At 42.1% G+C, this 17,602-nt stretch overlaps 1 protein-coding gene across 1 annotated transcript in view; it reads left to right on the top strand.

Annotated features, from left to right (window-relative positions):
• Positions 1 to 17,602, top strand: part of LOC126092066 (derlin-1) — a 156,744-nt gene that overhangs the window by 132,715 nt on the left and 6,427 nt on the right. The window contains exon 6 of the mRNA XM_049907480.1: positions 5,017 to 5,127. Coding sequence (XP_049763437.1) covers positions 5,017 to 5,127 — 111 coding nt within the window. The remainder of the gene's footprint in view (positions 1 to 5,016; positions 5,128 to 17,602) is intronic.

Genomic DNA, 17,602 nt, shown 5'->3' with positions numbered 1-17,602 from the left:
GAGCAGTGAACATCCAGAAGGCACACACAAAGCAGAGTGCCTCTCAACACCCCCTTCTCCCTCATCCTTGATGGGACAGGGTGCAGGGAAAGGAACCCAACGTTCAGGTGGCAAGCTTCCCAGGCGTCGTCAGGTGTCATTCTGGGACGTCTGACTGATGAGGATGAGGGGAATGTCATGGAGTTAGATGCCTTGGATCCAGGCAGCCCTTCCATTTACCCTCACTCTACAAGCCTTCCTGATGCAAAGATACGGGTAAAGTAAAATCACACCAATGACTTGTGTTTACAAGAAACACATTTTAAAGTTAGACATCCCTGTGCTATGGGGCTATATGCTATACTGCAAAGATGACCTATTGTGGGGAAAGAGCCAAGGGAGGGGTTGCAGTGTTTGTCACTAATGCGTACCATTCTTCTGCTGTCCCCCTGGATACTGACCTGCAGTAGCAGTTGCAATTTAGGCACGTCGGAGGCATACAGTTTGCTCTCTGTATTTACATCTGTTGGATGCAATAGGTTCTAAGGCTCCCCTCAGATCTTACGGAACAACTCCCTCGACCATTTCTCCTCCTGGGAGACTTCAATACCCATCTTGTCCTGTAGGGCTTGACCTCTACTTGGTCTGAAGATGGGGTTTTGGAGAGCCTCCTGACTCCTGACATCTCAAGAGCTATGCATCGTACTCATTTCTGTGCTGCTACTGGATTATTCATGGCCATCAACCTCTCTCTCTGCTCTCCAGCCCTTCCCACCTCTGTTCACTGGGAGGTCATTGACGACCTTTATTCCAGCAACCACTTCTCAATTTGTTTTCGCCTAATGTTGCTGGAACACAAGCCACCAACATGGATGATTGGCAGGTCTAACTGGGCATTGTTCAGCCAGTTGGCTGTGTTTGAACACTGTGACAGCATCCAGGAAATGGGTGGACCACATCACTAGTGGGATCCATCATGGTGCTGACCTGTTCATACCACAGTCTTTCAGTCCTCTTAGGTAGTGACTTGTACCCTACTTGACAGAAGAGTGCCGTTCAGCCATCCAGGCCAGATGTGCAGCTCTTAGATGGTTTAAATGCTGCCCAACAGCATACAACCTCACTGCTTTTTGTGTCAAGAGAGCCAAGGCTTGACGTATCATTAAGAAAAGCAAAAAGCACTCGTGGCAAACATTCCAGGACTCCATTAACTGTTCCACATGTTTTAAAAAAGCATGGGAAGCCATCAGGAGGATTTACAGTAAACGCAGCCATTTACCAATAACAATAGTGCTAAAACAGGTGCGTCTCCGAACTACGCCCAGAGGCATTGCTCAGACACTGGCCAGAATATTTGCAAAAACCACAGCCGATAAAATCCAGGATCTGGCATTCCATCATTACTGTGCAACTGTAGGGAGAGGCAAGTTGGACTTCAGATCAACTGTTCTGAAGCCCACAACTTTCCTTTCTCTACGTGGATGCTTAATCAGCACTGTCAGAGACTCATGATACTGCACCTGCTCATGACCAAATTTGCTACTGCATGCTTACACTTGCCAGCGGCATCAGAGAAAATCCTCCTCAAATGTTTTAATCTTACATGGAAGACAGGCAACGTCCCCAACTCACGGAGGGTGACAGTTTTATTTTACTTTATTTACACGTCACGTTCCATGGGACCAAATTGAGGAGCAAATCTTCAAGGTCATGGAACGTGTCAGTACATGAAAGTACAACACAGAAGTAATAATGGATAAAAATAAAAATAAATTTTTATGAACTCGAAAAAAGTCAGTCAATAAGTTTAAGTAAATGCAATCAACAATGCAACAAAAATCAGCTTAATTTTTCAAGGAATTCCTTGACAGAATAGGAGGAGTGACCTATGAGGACTCTTCAATTTAGATTTGAAAGCGCATGGATTACTGCTAAGATTTTTGAATTCGAGTGGTATCTTATTGAAAATGGATGCAGCAGTATACTGCACACATTTCTGCACAAGAGTTGAGGAAGTCCAATCCAAATGCAGGTTTGATTTCTGCCAAGTATTAACTAAGTGAAAGCTGCTTGTTCTTCAGAATAAGCTAATATTGTTAACAAGAAATGACAGTATGGATTATATATGAGAGGCCAGTGTCAAAATATCCAGACACGTGAACAGGGTTTGACAAGAGGTTTGTAAACTTGCACCACTCACTGCCCGAACAGCCGTTTTCTAAGCCAAAACTATCCTTTTAGAATGGGAAGAGGTACTCCAAAATATAATACCACATGACATAGGCGAATGAAATTAAGTAAAGTAGACTAATTTTCGTGTCGAACACTCACTCACTTCAGATACCATTCGAATAGCAGAAATGGCAACATTAAGTCTTCGAACAAGATCCTGAACATGGGCTTTCCACGACAGGTTACTATCTATCTGAAAACCTAGAAATTGAAACTGTTCAGTTTCACTAATCATATGCCCATTTTGTGAAATTAAAACGTCAGGTTTTGTTGAATTGTGTGTTAGAAACTGTAAAAACTGAGTCTTGCTGCGACTTAGTGTTAGTTTATTTTGTACAGGCCATGAACTTAGATCATGAACTGCACTATCTGAAACCGAGCCAATGTTGCACCCAACATCCTTTACTACCAAGCTAGTGTCATTAGCAAACAGAAACATTTTAGAGTTACCTGTAATACTAGAGGGCATATCATTTATACAAATAAGGAACAGGAGTGGCACCAACACTGATCCCTGGGGCACCCCCCACTTGACTGTACTCCACTCGGACCCCACATCACAGCCATTCTCAACATTGCGAATTATGACATTTACTGCCTGTTGCTAAAGTAAGAGGTGAACCAATTGTGATCTACTCCCCGTTTTCCGTAATGGTCCAACTTGTGGAGCAATATTTTGTGATCAACACAATGAAATGCCTTAGTTAAATCAAAAAATATGCCTAGCGTTCGAAACCTTTTATTTAACCCATCCAGTTCCTCGCAGAGAAAAGAGAATATAGCGTTTTCGGTTGTTAAGACTTCTATAGCCGAACTGCACATTTGATAGCAAATCCTGTGATATAAAATGATCTATTATCCTTATATACACAGCCTTTTCAATAACTTTACCAAACTCAGATGGCATTGAAATAGGTCTAAAATTGTTTACATTATCCTTTTCTCCCTTTTTATAAAGCAGCTTTACTACTGAGTACTTAAATCGCTCAGGAAACTGACCGTTCCTAAAGCAAAAATTACAAATATGGCTAAATACAGGGCTAACATGTGCAGCACAGTACTTTGATATTCTGCTAGGCACTTCATCATATCCATGAGAGTCCTTAGTCTTCAGCGATTTAATTATTGATTCAGTCTCCCTCTTGTCAGCATCACAGAAGTACTTCAGACATCAATCTTGGAAAGGCATTTGCCAAAAAAGTTATATGGTTCCCTGTAGAAACTAAATTTTTATTTAATTCGCCAGCAATGCTCAGAAAATGATTGTTAAATACCATACATATTTCTGATTTGTCAGTAACAGAAATATTTTTACTGTGAACTGATTTTTTCATCGACCTTGTGCTGCTGACCAGACACTTCTTTTACAACTGACCATATGGTTTTAATTCTATCCTGTGAATTAATTATTCTATTTGCATACCACATTCTCTCTGCCTTCCTTATAACATTTTTAAGTACCTTACAATACTGTTTGTAATGGGCTACTGTAGCTTGATTGTGACTACTTCAGACGTTTTATATGTGCACTGCAACAACATTACTGTCTTTACAGATGGATCCAAGCAAGGGGGCTCCATTGGTTGCTCCGTTGTTGTCATGGATGGTGTCATCAAGATCCGACTACCTCAGGAATTTACTATCTTCAACACAGTTATATGCAATCTTACAGTCACTGGAACAGATGAGGCATTCTTCCAGTGCTAAACTTCTTGTCTGTTCAGATTCTCTGAGTGCCATTTACTCTCTAACGTTTGTACCCAGCAGGTAAACTCATCCAGACTATCCATGATGCCCTCCTCCAATTGTGAGTGGGGAAGGTGGTGTCTTTCTGCTGGGTACCTCGGCAGATGGGAACTGATAGGAATGAAAGGGCAGATCGAGCAGTCAAGGAGGTGTGTCGTGAGATCTGGCTGGAAGTGACTGACAACAAGCTCCATGTAGTAAGCCAACAACTCGGCTGTGGTGTACTTCCTTCCAGCCACATTGATGGGACGAGGTCCTTCTTGCTCGTCTTCGCATAGACCAAAGCCCCATGACACAAGCATTCTTATGCTGGCGAAGGAACCCTCCAATGTGTGGTGCTTATGGTGTGCAAGATCACTGTGCAGCACATTTTATTGGACTGAGTTTTATTTGTCATCCAGCAGACTGCAGTGGATTTGCCAACAGATCTGCCCTCTATATGAAGCAATGTTCTAATGGTGCGGTTAAAGTGTTAAAGATTTGTGAATTGTCCAACATTTTTAAGATGATTTTAGGGAGATGTTTTTAATGTGTCAACAGGGTGAGTGGCTCACCCAATTTTTTTGTATGTGGTCAGCCTGTCGAATTTCTCTGTCCTTTCTTTTAGCTCTTCTGTGTTTTGTTTTCTGTGTTTTAATTTCATGTATAGCTACTTTCTCTCCTAATTGTTTTTAGAGCAGTTGAGATAGTGACCGTATAGTCATTTCCAGTGCATGAGTGTACAATAATTTTAGTTTATCTCCACATTCATTTCTTTTCATAAGTGTAAGGGTTCTGATGACCTCGCCATTAGGTGCCCATAAAACTCGTGCCCCTCCATAATCCACCACAACTTTCCAAGTATATTGTCCATAAATCACTAATTTACCGGAACCAAGATAACTCTGGGCCATAGCAAAATGATTTTAAACTCATCAGCTGATAAGTTTGTATTAGTTGAGCAGAGTCAGTTCTTAAGCATTCTGTGTTTATTTGCTTCAATTTTTTTGAAAATTTTACATGCGTAATATTGTTTTTTGTATTAAGTGTGCTGCATTTGTTGTTGTTTTTCTGTTGCAGAGGACTTAATGAATTGGTGGGTATCCTAGTTGGACACCTGTACTTCTTCCTCATGTTTAAATATCCCCAGGAAATGGGAGGTCCAAGCCTTTTAACAACACCATCAATTTTGTAAGTAGATATTAAAATTTAATACATGGAAAGGCTAAGATGTAAATTAGTGCTGAAATTGTATTATAAGTAGCAACTAAACATAATGAGAAACTTTTCTGTCATATCAACATACCACTTGATGTATTCGTGGTATGGCATTCAGCATTGTTGGTGTGCTGTGGTAGGGGCATAATTGTTAGTATTTTACAGTTTCAAAATTAAAACAGACAAACTTGGCTAAATGCTGTAATGTATTGTTGCAATTGCCATTTTTCTAATTGGGTGAAACACTAAAACTCAATTTACCACATGAAACTACACACCAATTAAGTCAGAAAGACAACCAGTACCCAAGATGGTGATGGTGATTTGTGAGTTAGGATGCTTCACAAGATCATCAGTGCTGTTGCATGCTGATATACGGATGAGTGTAATGAAAATCTATTAAAAATAATAGTAAATCTTAAAAGAAAGTTTCTTTCATTTACAATTGAAAATAACACCCTGTAATCTTACCCTCCTTCATATCACTTGTCACCCATTTGAAAATAAAATCTTTTAATAAGCTTAGAGAAGAGTAAGATTTACAAATAACTTTTTTACTTACCTTCTTTTCTCATTGTTGTCTCCAGTTCTTCACATCTAGGGGTTGATTTGTGAAGCTGAAATTTTTGATATTGTATGTTCCAAACGACATCATAACTACTGAAGAATTGCCTGTTTTTATCTTAATTTTTATATTTTCACATTTTTCTACACCACACTGTCTTTACAATCTCCACTTTTAAATCGAAAATTACATTGTTATTGCCAAAACTAAAAACACGTCCAGTCACATCAGAGGCATGCCCACTACTACCTCATTCTGCAGTATTAACAATATTTCAAAGAGTTTACAAATTTTCTTGACTAAAGAAGAATCTTCACAAAGTTATATCATTATTTTGTAAATGAATCTAGAAATAAATTTGATAAATATCGTCAGATTGTGCTATTAATAATACGAATTTTAAGTGTGCCGAATATTTCCTAATTTCAGATGTTTCTAGAAGAAGAGTAATTTTGACTGTATATACAGAGTTCGTACATATCGATTGTAACATCGAAAATATATTGATTTGTTTTTATATATTTTAGCCTGAAATATATCACATTGTATAAAAAAAATCATATGAAATTCTCTTTGAAAAACAGCTGAGATAATATTAACCTGTTTAGAAGATAGAAAGTATTTCTGATGTTGATAGCTTCTGTTGAAGAAAAGGAATGTTAAAGGAGGGTGTCCCTTTACAACTGTCATGACGTAATCATCAGAAAAGCCCTCAGTAAAAGTCAGACATAACCCAGCAGGATAACTAGATGAAATCAAGGATAAAATACCAGTTCGTACATGGTTAAAAAGGGGACGGGTGACTGTGACTAGGTGACTACTTTGAAATAATTGGTGACCAATCTGTTCTGTGACAAATCAAAAACTGACACCCAATATTTTGGGAAGAATTGTGGACTAACACGCAATCTTGAAACACGAACCCCACTCATCTCGTCAGATAAAATAGAGGGTAGGTCCTGTGCGAGATCCAGATCTACCTCCAGGTTGTCACATAAAACAAAGTAAAGTAAAATCTGTCGTGTTGACAGCTGTGTCCCACATTGTGACACAACAGCGGCTCCTCACGACATAAAAGAAAGCGATGGGTCTGTACACAATGTCCCACTCTAAAACTTCTAGGGGCTACTACTTCATCTCGGCGCGGTCAGAAGGGTGTAAGCCATGGTCGCACTGAAGATTTTAGAGAACGTAAGTTTAAAATTACTCTTCACTTACAGCAACTGAGCCTCCCGACGACACATGGTAGTCTGATCACAAATGAGACGAGTGCCTGCAGGAAGACTGAACAGTGAGCAGGAGGTGGCAGGGAGTAAGCCTGTTTAGCAACTGTATCAGTGTGTTCAGTTTCCTAGTCCTGCCGTTGCAAGAACACGAGAGGGTCCTGCACTCCTTGCACCATCTGATCTGCTGGGTGTGTCTGACCAATAGCAAGAAAGAGACTGTGGGAATCTGAGCAGATGTGGAATCTCATGCCACAATGGGTTCTCAACTGCTCCATTGTCCTCAGAATAGCATACAGTTCCACGTAGTATACTGAAAGCTGCTCTAGGAGCCCTATCTTGAGGACAACATTGGGAAACATGACAGTGCAACCATTGTCCGTGTAAAAAGTAATAAAATCCAGGTGGAGGTGTAAAATCTCATTAAATTTAACTTAAAATAATTTCTGGGGTACAATTCTTCCTGTAGCCTGTCAATTTGAATAGTAACCTAAGACTTTTGTAGCCAGGAGGCTCCCTTATTCCACCCTTGGCTTTGGATCTCAGTGCCTCCCTTCCCCCTCTTCCCCTTTTCTGTAGTAACTTGAGGCTCTCCCTTGCACAGATCCCAAACAGCCTTGTTGCCTGGGGACGGTAACGGAACAGCCTGTCCAGTGGAGGCTCTAAAGCAGAGAGGGGTGCTAGTGAGTTCGGGATGGACAAACTCCTGTATGCTGGGCTTACCAGATGGAGATATTAGGTTAGCAATTGGACTTGTGTGGTAATCCCCTGTTGACAGTAATATCACCACAGTGAACCACATTCAGAATTTTTAGTTTGAAGGCCTTGCTAATCTATAAACCTGGCATCTATATTCACAATGGGGTCGCACGAAGGCATTATAATATGGGAACAGACATGCTCTTTTGGCTCCCCGAGACTTGTATCTGGTGAATTTAAGGATGTTAACCTTGCAACACCTCCATTCTTTTTATAAGATGTGGCAGCAGCATTAGCTTCTGATCAAAAATGAGGCCCAGGTATTTCACCTATTTTGCCTTAAAAGTGAGAACAGTACCCCCAGTTTTAAAACACACAAATTAAAAAGAAAGAGGGAGCAATTAAAATCAAGACAATTTTCTCCATAGAAGATTAAAAACCTGTGGGGGTAGAGCATTCTTCCTACCACCTGATTATCAAGTGCAGTTACCTAGTAGCCATGCAAGGATGGAGGATGCACAGAAGATAGTCATCCACAAACAAGGAACCCTGTATGGGATGCTGTACTATGGATGTAATACTGTTGATAGCAGTGGCAAATTTTGTGATACTTAAAACAATCCCTTGAAGGACACCATTCCCCTGCTTAGAACGGGTTAGACAGGTCATTTCCAGCCTTGTATCTAAGATATTGTCAGAGATGAAGACCCCCCTCCCCCAGGGGCTCACAACTGTTATGTATGTTCTTGGCTGCCTCAGGGCCCCAGCATTTGCAGCACTACTTCCCTTTCTGTGTAGCAAGCCTATAATTCCAATATCCCTTTCCCTGCCTTTCTATTGGATGATCTTTGTGATGCGGAACTCACTTGGATCTGGTACATGATTTAGTACCCTTGTTTCACTCGTAGGACTCTCTACACCTCATTAATCAATACATGGTCCCCATTGTTGGGTTTGATCTGCCACCACTTTTCCAGAAGTGCAGATTGTGCAGAGAAAGTCACTCAATGTTGATATTCCACCTTAGCCCACTTCCTTTCCAATAAGGTAGTACATCCAAAACCCAGCACAGTAGCCATCCCATTGTGGAGGGAGGGGGGGGGGGGCAGGGGTTGTCAAGTACCTGCATGGTGGTAGCTCTCTGACCATGCAGGGTTGCATGTGCTAGAAACTCCCTATATATGCCAAAGAGTATGAGCTTGTCATGACTGGGGCAAGGGGACTCTGAGCAATGGGTTACTGGCCAGGCGGCTGTTGCTGCAGCTAGGTGTCTTCCATGGGGAGAGCCCTCGTTCGGAGTGGGTGCCACTGTGGTGGATGACTTGCATATTAAGCAGATGAAGCTTTCTCCTGCTGGTTGTCTTAAGGCCCCAGCAGTCCCTTCAGAAGGGAAAAAACTCATTCAATGCAGAAAGATATGACCCCAAAATATTTCCTTTCCTGGCTGCACTGTGGGAGGAATGCAGAGTTATGTGACAAGCAGAGAAATACTCCCTCCAATACCTGGTATGTATAAAGAGTGATGGGGAGTCTTTCCTGGCCACAAAGCCTCTATTCTTTGTGGAGAACATAAAGGAAAAGTTTGGAGAAGCTCCAACAACATCCAAAATGAAGAGTGGGTCAGTTTTGATTAAAATGGCATCCCCTGCCCAGTCATGGGTGTTAGTCACGTGTGACAAGCTGGATGACATTTCTATGATAAAAGGAAATCTAAAAGGAGATTCCAGTGGCCCCAACACCACTATATCCTGCGTGTTCCGCTTCTGTGGCCAAAGGCGGAGATCCCAGTGACTCCTGAGGCCCGAGATTGCTCTAAACAATGTCTCAAAACCAACATGTGTTGATACTATAACCTCTCAACCAGTGGCAACAGGTGACCATGGGGCATAACCTACGTCCTTGGTCCCTTTGCGCCTTCACAGTGTACCAACAGCAAGAGGTTTTTTCCACCACCTGACTGAACTATGACATCTCTAAGCTCCTGCCCTGCTTTCTGCATAGCCCTTCATGTAACTTGTTTTCAGCAGTGCGGAGCCCTGCCCTTCATGACTACCAGGGATATTTTAAGAATCGCACTGACTATGATTCGGTGTCAGGTAGAGTTTGCACATATGTTCTGGGCTCTGTATGTAACGAACTTGTGCCTCTCGATACAGTTTTGGAGACTGTGGTTGTTTGGGTAAGGGCGTTTCAGAATTTTACCATCTGTAACGTTCATCTCCCTTCTGATGGTGAAGTCTCAGATCGTATTGTCTCCATTGGCTTCTCAGCTTGCCCACCTATCCTAATCTTGGGTAACTTCATTGCCTATAACCCTTTGCAGGGTGGAACCACTATCACTGGCCACATTAAAGGCATCAAAAACTTACATTTGTCTTTTGAATACTGGTGATCCCACACACTTCAGTGTGGCACACGGAACTTACTCGGCCAATGATCTTTCTATTTGCAGACCTAGTCTTCTCCCATTCATGCACAGGAGAATCCACAATGACCTGTGTGGTAGTGACAACTTTCAATCTTCCTGTCCCTCCCTCAATGTCACTCCCCTGGACGCCCACCCAGATGGGCTCTCGACCGTGCCGACTAGGGTGCTTTCACTTCCATTGTCATCCTTAGCACTTGCAAAATGGAGATATTGGCATGGCTGTCCAGAGTACAACAGCAGCCATTCTACTGGTGACCAACTTAATGATCCCCTATTCTTGAGAATTGCACAATTGGAAGGTAATGTGTCGGAAGAACCTCAGAAATCGCTGAAGCTGTTAGAGGTAGTAGGTGTGTTCTTCAGTGCCATAAGTGGCATCTATTGATGGAGTACCTTATGCATTAAACCAGCTCCACGCCTGGGTCCACCATTTAATAAAACGGCGGAAGCAAGAACATTAGGAATGGTTTGTTTTGAATGATGTCCACACTTTATTTCTGTCTTCTTTGACCTGCAGAAGGCTTATGACACCACATCCTCGCTACCTTACGTGAATGGAATTTCCGGGGCCTGTTTCCGATTTTTGTCCAGAACTTCTTCCATCGTACTTTCCATGTTGAAGTTGGTGCTTCCCACAATACCCATCATATCCAAGAGAATGGGGACTCACAGGGCTCTGTATTGAGTGCCCTCTCATTCTAGTGGCCATCAGTGGTCTAGCAGCAGCTGTCGGGCCCTCAGTATCACCCTCCTTGTATGCTGCTTTTACTGTTGCTGGTCTAGTGTGGGTGTTGCTGATTGGTGATTGCACAACTCCATTCAAAAGGTGCAGTCAAGAGCTCTCACCCACAGCTTTCAGTTTTCAGCCACCAAGACATGTCGTGCATATCATTTGTTGTATATTTCATCCACAACCAGAACTGTACGTAGATGACCAGTTATAAAGTGTGGTGGGAACTTATCACTTTTTGGGACTTTTGATGCACGGTTGCTGTGGCTACCCCATTTTTACAACTTAAGCAAATGTGTTGCCTACACCTTTGAACAGTTTGCTGCATCCATAGCACACCTGGGGTGCAGAGTGCTCTACCCTCATGCTACTTTAAAAAGTGCTGATCTTGTCCTATCTTGATTACGGAACCTGGCATGTGGTTGGGCATCATCTTCAGCATTGTCGTCACTGGGCCCGAAACACTATTGTGGGGCCCAGCTTGCAACAGGAGCCTTTCAAATTAATCGTGTGAACAGCCTACTGGTGGAGGCTGTGGTCTCTCCATTACGGATCAGACACCAACTGCAACTTCTCAGTACTGCTGTAGAGACTTGCAGCTCCCCTAAGCATCCAAACTACCAGTGTTTCTGCTCTGAACTAAACTTCCTCCACTGTTGCCTTTTGTCAGGTAGCAATTGCTTGCACCCTCCATGGCGTGTAGCCTGACCTCAGATCTCTATCAATTTATTGTTTGAATTGAAAGATTCATTTGACCCCATGGTTTTTTGCTGCCTGCTCCTGGCTGTCATTGGTGCGTTTCCGGGTTTGAAGTGGTATACGCGGACAGGTCAGTGGTTGATGGACAAACTGGTTTTGCATATACACGTGCAAGGTACTGTGAACTATACTTCCTGCACTGTCTTCACTGATGAATTGGTGGCCATCAGATGAGCCCATAGCCATGTTTGTTCTTGCACTTGCAACATGCTTCTATTCTGCAGCAACTCAGTGAGCAGACTACAGACCAATGCTACCCTCATCACCCATTACTCGTAACTATCCAGGATCTTCTTTGTGACCTCCGTGAAGTTGGACAGCCAGTCATATTTGTGTGGACCCGTGGTCATGTCAAGATATCTGGGAGAGAACATGCCGACTGGTTAACAAAGTTCGCTCCCCGAATGCCAATTTTGGAAATAGAACTGGACCTTCTTTCGACTCTGCCATCAGTTAAGAGGTCTGGAACTCTCAATGGTCCACCATAAACTCCCCAAACAAACTGAAGGTGATAAAGAAGACCATTAGTTGCAAAGTCTAGCAGAAAGAAGGTTGTGCTGTTAGGTAGTTCCCACGGTAGAGATGTGGGCCAGCAGTTGCAGGAAGAGTTGGGGAGTGAGTACCAGGCCACCAGCATTGTGAAGCCTAGTGCAGGGTTGGCTCAGGTGACTGAAAGCATAGGGGAGTTACGTAAGAATTTTGAGGTGGAGGAGGATCAGGTAGTGATAGTGGGTGGAGCAGGGAACAGTCCCGATAGGGACGGGGAATATGATGTAGTTGGTGACTTGGTTAAGATAGCTATTCAAACTGGTGGCACTAATGTGCATTTGGTGCAACTGTTTCAGCGTCATGATCGGCCTCACCTTATTGCGGCTGTTAGATGCGTTAATGTGGGGCTGGGGAGGGCACTGATGGCAGAAGGCATGGGTCACATCTCAGTGGTTCCAGTTGGGTCTATCAGTAGATCGGGTTTCACTAGACATGGCCTGCACCTCAACAGGTATGTGAAGAGGAGGCTTATAGGTGGTGGTGTCGTGGAAAAATTCCTGTAGTAGTTTGTGTTACAGCTGCACATTTTTTTAGATTGAAGTCAGCGGATAGGTATACCTGCTTAAAGGAAGTCCCTCTAACTAAGGGCTCACCTTCGGAGGATGTAATGTTTCCAAGTAGAGAAGGGATTACAATATTTCATAAAAATATGAGTTATTAGAGATAAAGTTAGTGAACTGCTTGTGGATGTCAACTCCGAAATTATTGGTATATCAGAGCACCACTTAAATAATTTGACAACTCGGAGGCTTCCTTTACCAGGCTACACATTAGCTGACTGTTTCTCGAGGAGTTCCTTGCGGGTTGGGAGAGTGCCTACATTCCACGTGGGAAAAATATATCTAAAAACAAAGATGATGTGACTTACCAAACGAAAGCACTGACACTTCGATAGACACACAAACATACACACAAAATTCTAGCTTTCGCAACCAACGGTTGCTTCGTCAGGAAAGAGGGAAGGAGAGCGAAAGACAAAAGGATTTGGGTTTTAAGAGAAAGGGTAAGGAGTCATTCCAATCCCAGGAGCGGAAAGACTTACCTTAGGGGGAAAAAGGACGGGTATACACTCGCGCGCGCGCACACACACACATATCCATCCACACATATACAGACACAAGCAGACATTTGTAAAGGCAAAGAGTTTGGGTAGAGATGTCAGTCGAGGCGGAAGTGCAGAGGCAAAGATGTTGTTGAATGACAGGTGAGGTATGAGTGGCGGCAACTTGAAATTAGCGGAGATTGAGGCCTGGTGGATAACGGGAAGAGAGGATATATTGAAGAGCAAGTTCCCATCTCCGGAGTTCTGACAGGTTGGTGTTAGTGGGAAGTATCCAGATAACCCGGACGGTGTAACACTGCGCCAAGATGTGCTGGTTGTGCACCAAGGCATGTTTAGCCACAGGGTGATCCTCATTACCAACAAACACTGTCTGCCTGTGTCCATTCATGCGAATGGACAGTTTGTTGCTGGTCATTCCCACATAGAATGCGTCACAGTGTAGGCAGGTCAGTTGGTAGATCACGTGGGTGCTTTCACACGTGGCTCTGCCTTTGATCGTGTACACCCTTTGGATTACAGGACTGGAGTAGGTGGTGGTGGGAGGGTGCATAGGACAGGTTTTACACCGGGGGCGGTTACAAGGGTAGGAGCCAGAGGGTAGGGAAGGTGGTTTGGGGATTTCATAGGGATGAACTAAGAGGTTACGAAGGTTAGGTGGACGGCAGAAAGACAGTCTTGGTGGAGTGGGGAGGATTTCATGAAGGATGGATCTCATTTCAGGGCAGGATTTGAGGAAGTCGTATCCCTGCTGGAGAGCCACATTCAGAGTCTGATCCAGTCCCGGAAAGTATCCTGTTACAAGTGGGGCACTTTTGGGGTTCTTCTGTGGGAGGTTCTGGGTTTGAGAGGATGAGGAAGTGGCTCTGGTTATTTGCTTCTGTACCAGGTCGGGAGGGTAGTTACGGGATGCAAAAGCTGTTTTCAGGTTGTTGGTGTAATGGTTCAAGGATTCCGGCCTGGAGCAGATTCGTTTGCCACGAATACCTAGGCTGTAGGGAAGGGACCGTTTGATGTGGAATGGGTGGCAGCTGTCATAATGGAGGTACTGTTGCTTGTTGGTGGGTTTGATGTGGACGGACGTGTGAAGCTGGCCATGGTGAAAGTCAACATCAAGGAAAGTGGCATGGGATTTGGAGTAGGACCAGGTGAATCTGATGGAACCAAAGGAGTTGAGGTTGGAGAGGAAATTCTGGAGTTCTTCTTCACTGTGAGTCCAGATCATGAAAATGTCATCAATAAATCTGTACCAAACTTTGGGTTGGCAGGCCTGGGTAACGGCCACACTGTAAAGTTGGCAGCGTAATGGTCCAGACCTCGATCGTGTTTCGACTGTGCTTACATATCATTACTTGTACACACCGTTGCTTGCTTTTACATATTACTACATCTCTGGCTATCAATTTGGTTAGCTCTCCAGACTTGTCATTCCATTGCGTTATATTGTTGTTCAACCATTGTTGTTGTGGTCGTCTTTGGTTGTTTTCGGCGAGTCACCATCAACACCCTCAGCCAGTTGGCCAGCGTCTCTCAGTTGTCAGATTCCATTTACTGTAATTTTTTGTCAGGTTATTTTTTTCAAGCACCATATTACCTTTCTTTTTGCATAATTTTATTTCCTTAGAGTTATGATGAAATGGTAATATCTTTATCAATTAAATTATTTTTGTTGACATCACATTGATTTACATGTTTGAAAAAAATGAAACAGTTACTTAAACCTATTAAATTTAATCAGTTGAAGAAAAAATAAAACTCCAATTATACATTTGAAAATGTTTCAAAAGAAAGCCATGTCATAACTTCAGAGTTATCTTCAGAGGCATTATGATACTGTTCCATCAACACTTCACTGTAATGTGAAGATAATTGCCAGCAGTCTTTAAGTTGAATGTGGAAGGCAAATTCACTTAAACACGGCAGGTATTGACACTGTCCACGTTTCCTGTTTGTGCAAGGTGGTTTCTTTCCCAGTAACTCTGAAGGGACTTGTTTCCTTTCAGAATATCTACATTTATGAGACCTGTCATTCCAGCTATACATAAAACTCTTTGTCATGTCGTCATTGATTATTGTCATCTTAGGGATGAAATAAGAACCTAGGGCTGTAACATAAACTTGCTTGAATCTGTAGATGTGAGAGTTGTCAGGAGAGTTTGTTGAAGGTGTAGCACACAGCATTTCATCATTTCCTTCACATGTGGCTGAAGTTTTTCAGAGGCTGGGTGATTTAACGCACAAAAATCCCATTTCCCACACTACTGAAGCCACATTCAGACTCTCAACATGAAATAGAACTAAGTTTTATTCACCAGCATCAGATATCACGACACCTTTGCCTAACAAATTGTATAAAAAACTTACATGTTTTGGAGAGTTCTTCAGGCGCTTGAATTAAACAGCATGTTTTTTGTTGCCTACAAGTGTATGCATATGAACAACATCGATGACAGGACTTAAACTGCACAAACACGTAAATTAACATGGTGCTTGCTCAGCTTGATTCATCATCCAGTCGCAGCATAGGACACATGCTGTCATGCAAATGTGTTTCTGGTGACAGCCTGATCTGAAGTGCAGCTTGAGCTTGAAAGGTGACAATGTGATTGAGAGTCGTCAAAGCCAATGGATGTGGTTCCATAAGGAGCTATCTTACTATTTTTGCAGTTTGATTTTGGCTGATAAAAGCAAACCAAGCACGTGCTGTTAAGTGTTTGCAAATGTAAAGTGGTTTTGAAATACGTAATTTAACTGATGCACTTCATTCAAATTATCTCCAAAAATGTCATCCATGGTTTAGTTTGTTGTAGAAATGTGGCAGTAAAAGTAACTAAGTTACTCTGGAATAGTTAGCTGGAAATAGAGATTTTCGTCTGATATTCCAAAGCTTTTTCCATGTGAAGTGATTGGTCGTTTTACATGTGAACCTCAACTTGGAGAAAAAAGTAGAGATTCAATTGTTAACAATATCAGTAAACTCGTGCCTTCAGACTGACCATATCTTTCACACAAGAATGTTATTATTTGTGTTTTCATGTCCTGTATGTACATCATGTAGTAGAAAAAACTGTGTTTTTAAGTTAACAAATTTGAAACTTTGGAGGGAAAGATTTTTTTAGGGGATAATGGAGGGGCAGAGATTTAGCAACCAGATTTTAAATTGTATGATATGTCCAGAGGAAGATATGGACTCTGGCCACAATTTATTGGTTATGAACTGTAGATTAAAACTGAAGAAATTGCAAAAAGGTTTTCAGAGGGAGCAATAGGCAACAGATGAGTCGAACAGGGGAAAGGAATAGAGAAAAAGATGAATGTGAAGCTTTAAGAGATGAAATAGTGAAGGCAGCAGAGAATCAAATTGGTAAAAAGACAAGGCATAGTAGAAATCCTTAGAAAATCGAAGCTGTTGAATTTAATTTATGAAAGGAGAAAATATAAAAATGCAGCAAATGAAACAGATGAAAGCGAAAACCAGCGTTTAAAAAATTATATTGACACGGAGTGGAAAATGGCTAAGCAGGAATGGCTAGAGGACAAAAGTAAATATTTCGAAGTATTTTCACTAGGGTAAGATAGATAATGCCTACAGGAAGATTAAGAGGCCTATGGAGAAAAGAGAAGCAGCTGTATGAATATCAAGAGCTTAGATAGAAAAAAGTTTAAAGCAAAGATGGGAAAGCTGAGAGGTGGAAGGAGCATGTAAAGGGTCTGCACAAAAGTGATGAATTGAACACAATATTACAGAAAGGGAAGTGGATGTAAATGAAGCTGAGATGGGAGATACGATACTGAGAGAATAATTTGACACATCTCTGAAGGATCTAAGCTGAAACAAGGCCTTGGGGGTTGATGATATTCAGAATTACTGACAGCTTTGGGAGAGCCAGCCATGACAAAACTCTTCTGTCTTGTGTGTAAGATGTGGGAGACAGGTAAAATACCCCCAGATTTAAAGAAGAATGTAGTAATTCCAATTCCAAAGAAAGCAGATGCTGACAGGTATGAAAATTACTGAACTATCAGTTTACTAAGTTATGATTGCAAAATACTAACGTGAATTCTTTACAGAAGAATGGTAAAGCTGGTAGAAGCTGACCTTGGGGAAGATTAGGTTGGATTCTGCAGAAATTTAGGAACACACAAGGCAGTACTGGTCCTACATCTTATCTTAGAAGGTAGCTTACAGAAAGACAAAGCTACATCTGTAGCGTTTGAGAAAACTTTCGACAGTGTTAACTGGACTATTCTCTTTGAAATTCTGAAGGTACCAGGGGTGAAATACAGGGAGCCTTTCCCCAATGTTATTCAAGTTATTCAATTTGTAAATTGAACAAGCTGTAAAGGAAACCAAAGAAAAATTTGGCGTAGGAATTAAAGTTCAGGGAGAAGAAATAAAAATGTTGAGGTTTGCCAGTGACATTGTAATTATGTC

This window comes from Schistocerca cancellata, chromosome 7 (assembly GCF_023864275.1).
Source record: "Schistocerca cancellata isolate TAMUIC-IGC-003103 chromosome 7, iqSchCanc2.1, whole genome shotgun sequence".
In the NCBI taxonomy this organism is placed as follows: domain Eukaryota; kingdom Metazoa; phylum Arthropoda; class Insecta; order Orthoptera; family Acrididae; genus Schistocerca; species Schistocerca cancellata.
Note: the sequence above shows the minus strand (reverse complement) of the source record. Positions and strands in the feature narration are given on the sequence as shown.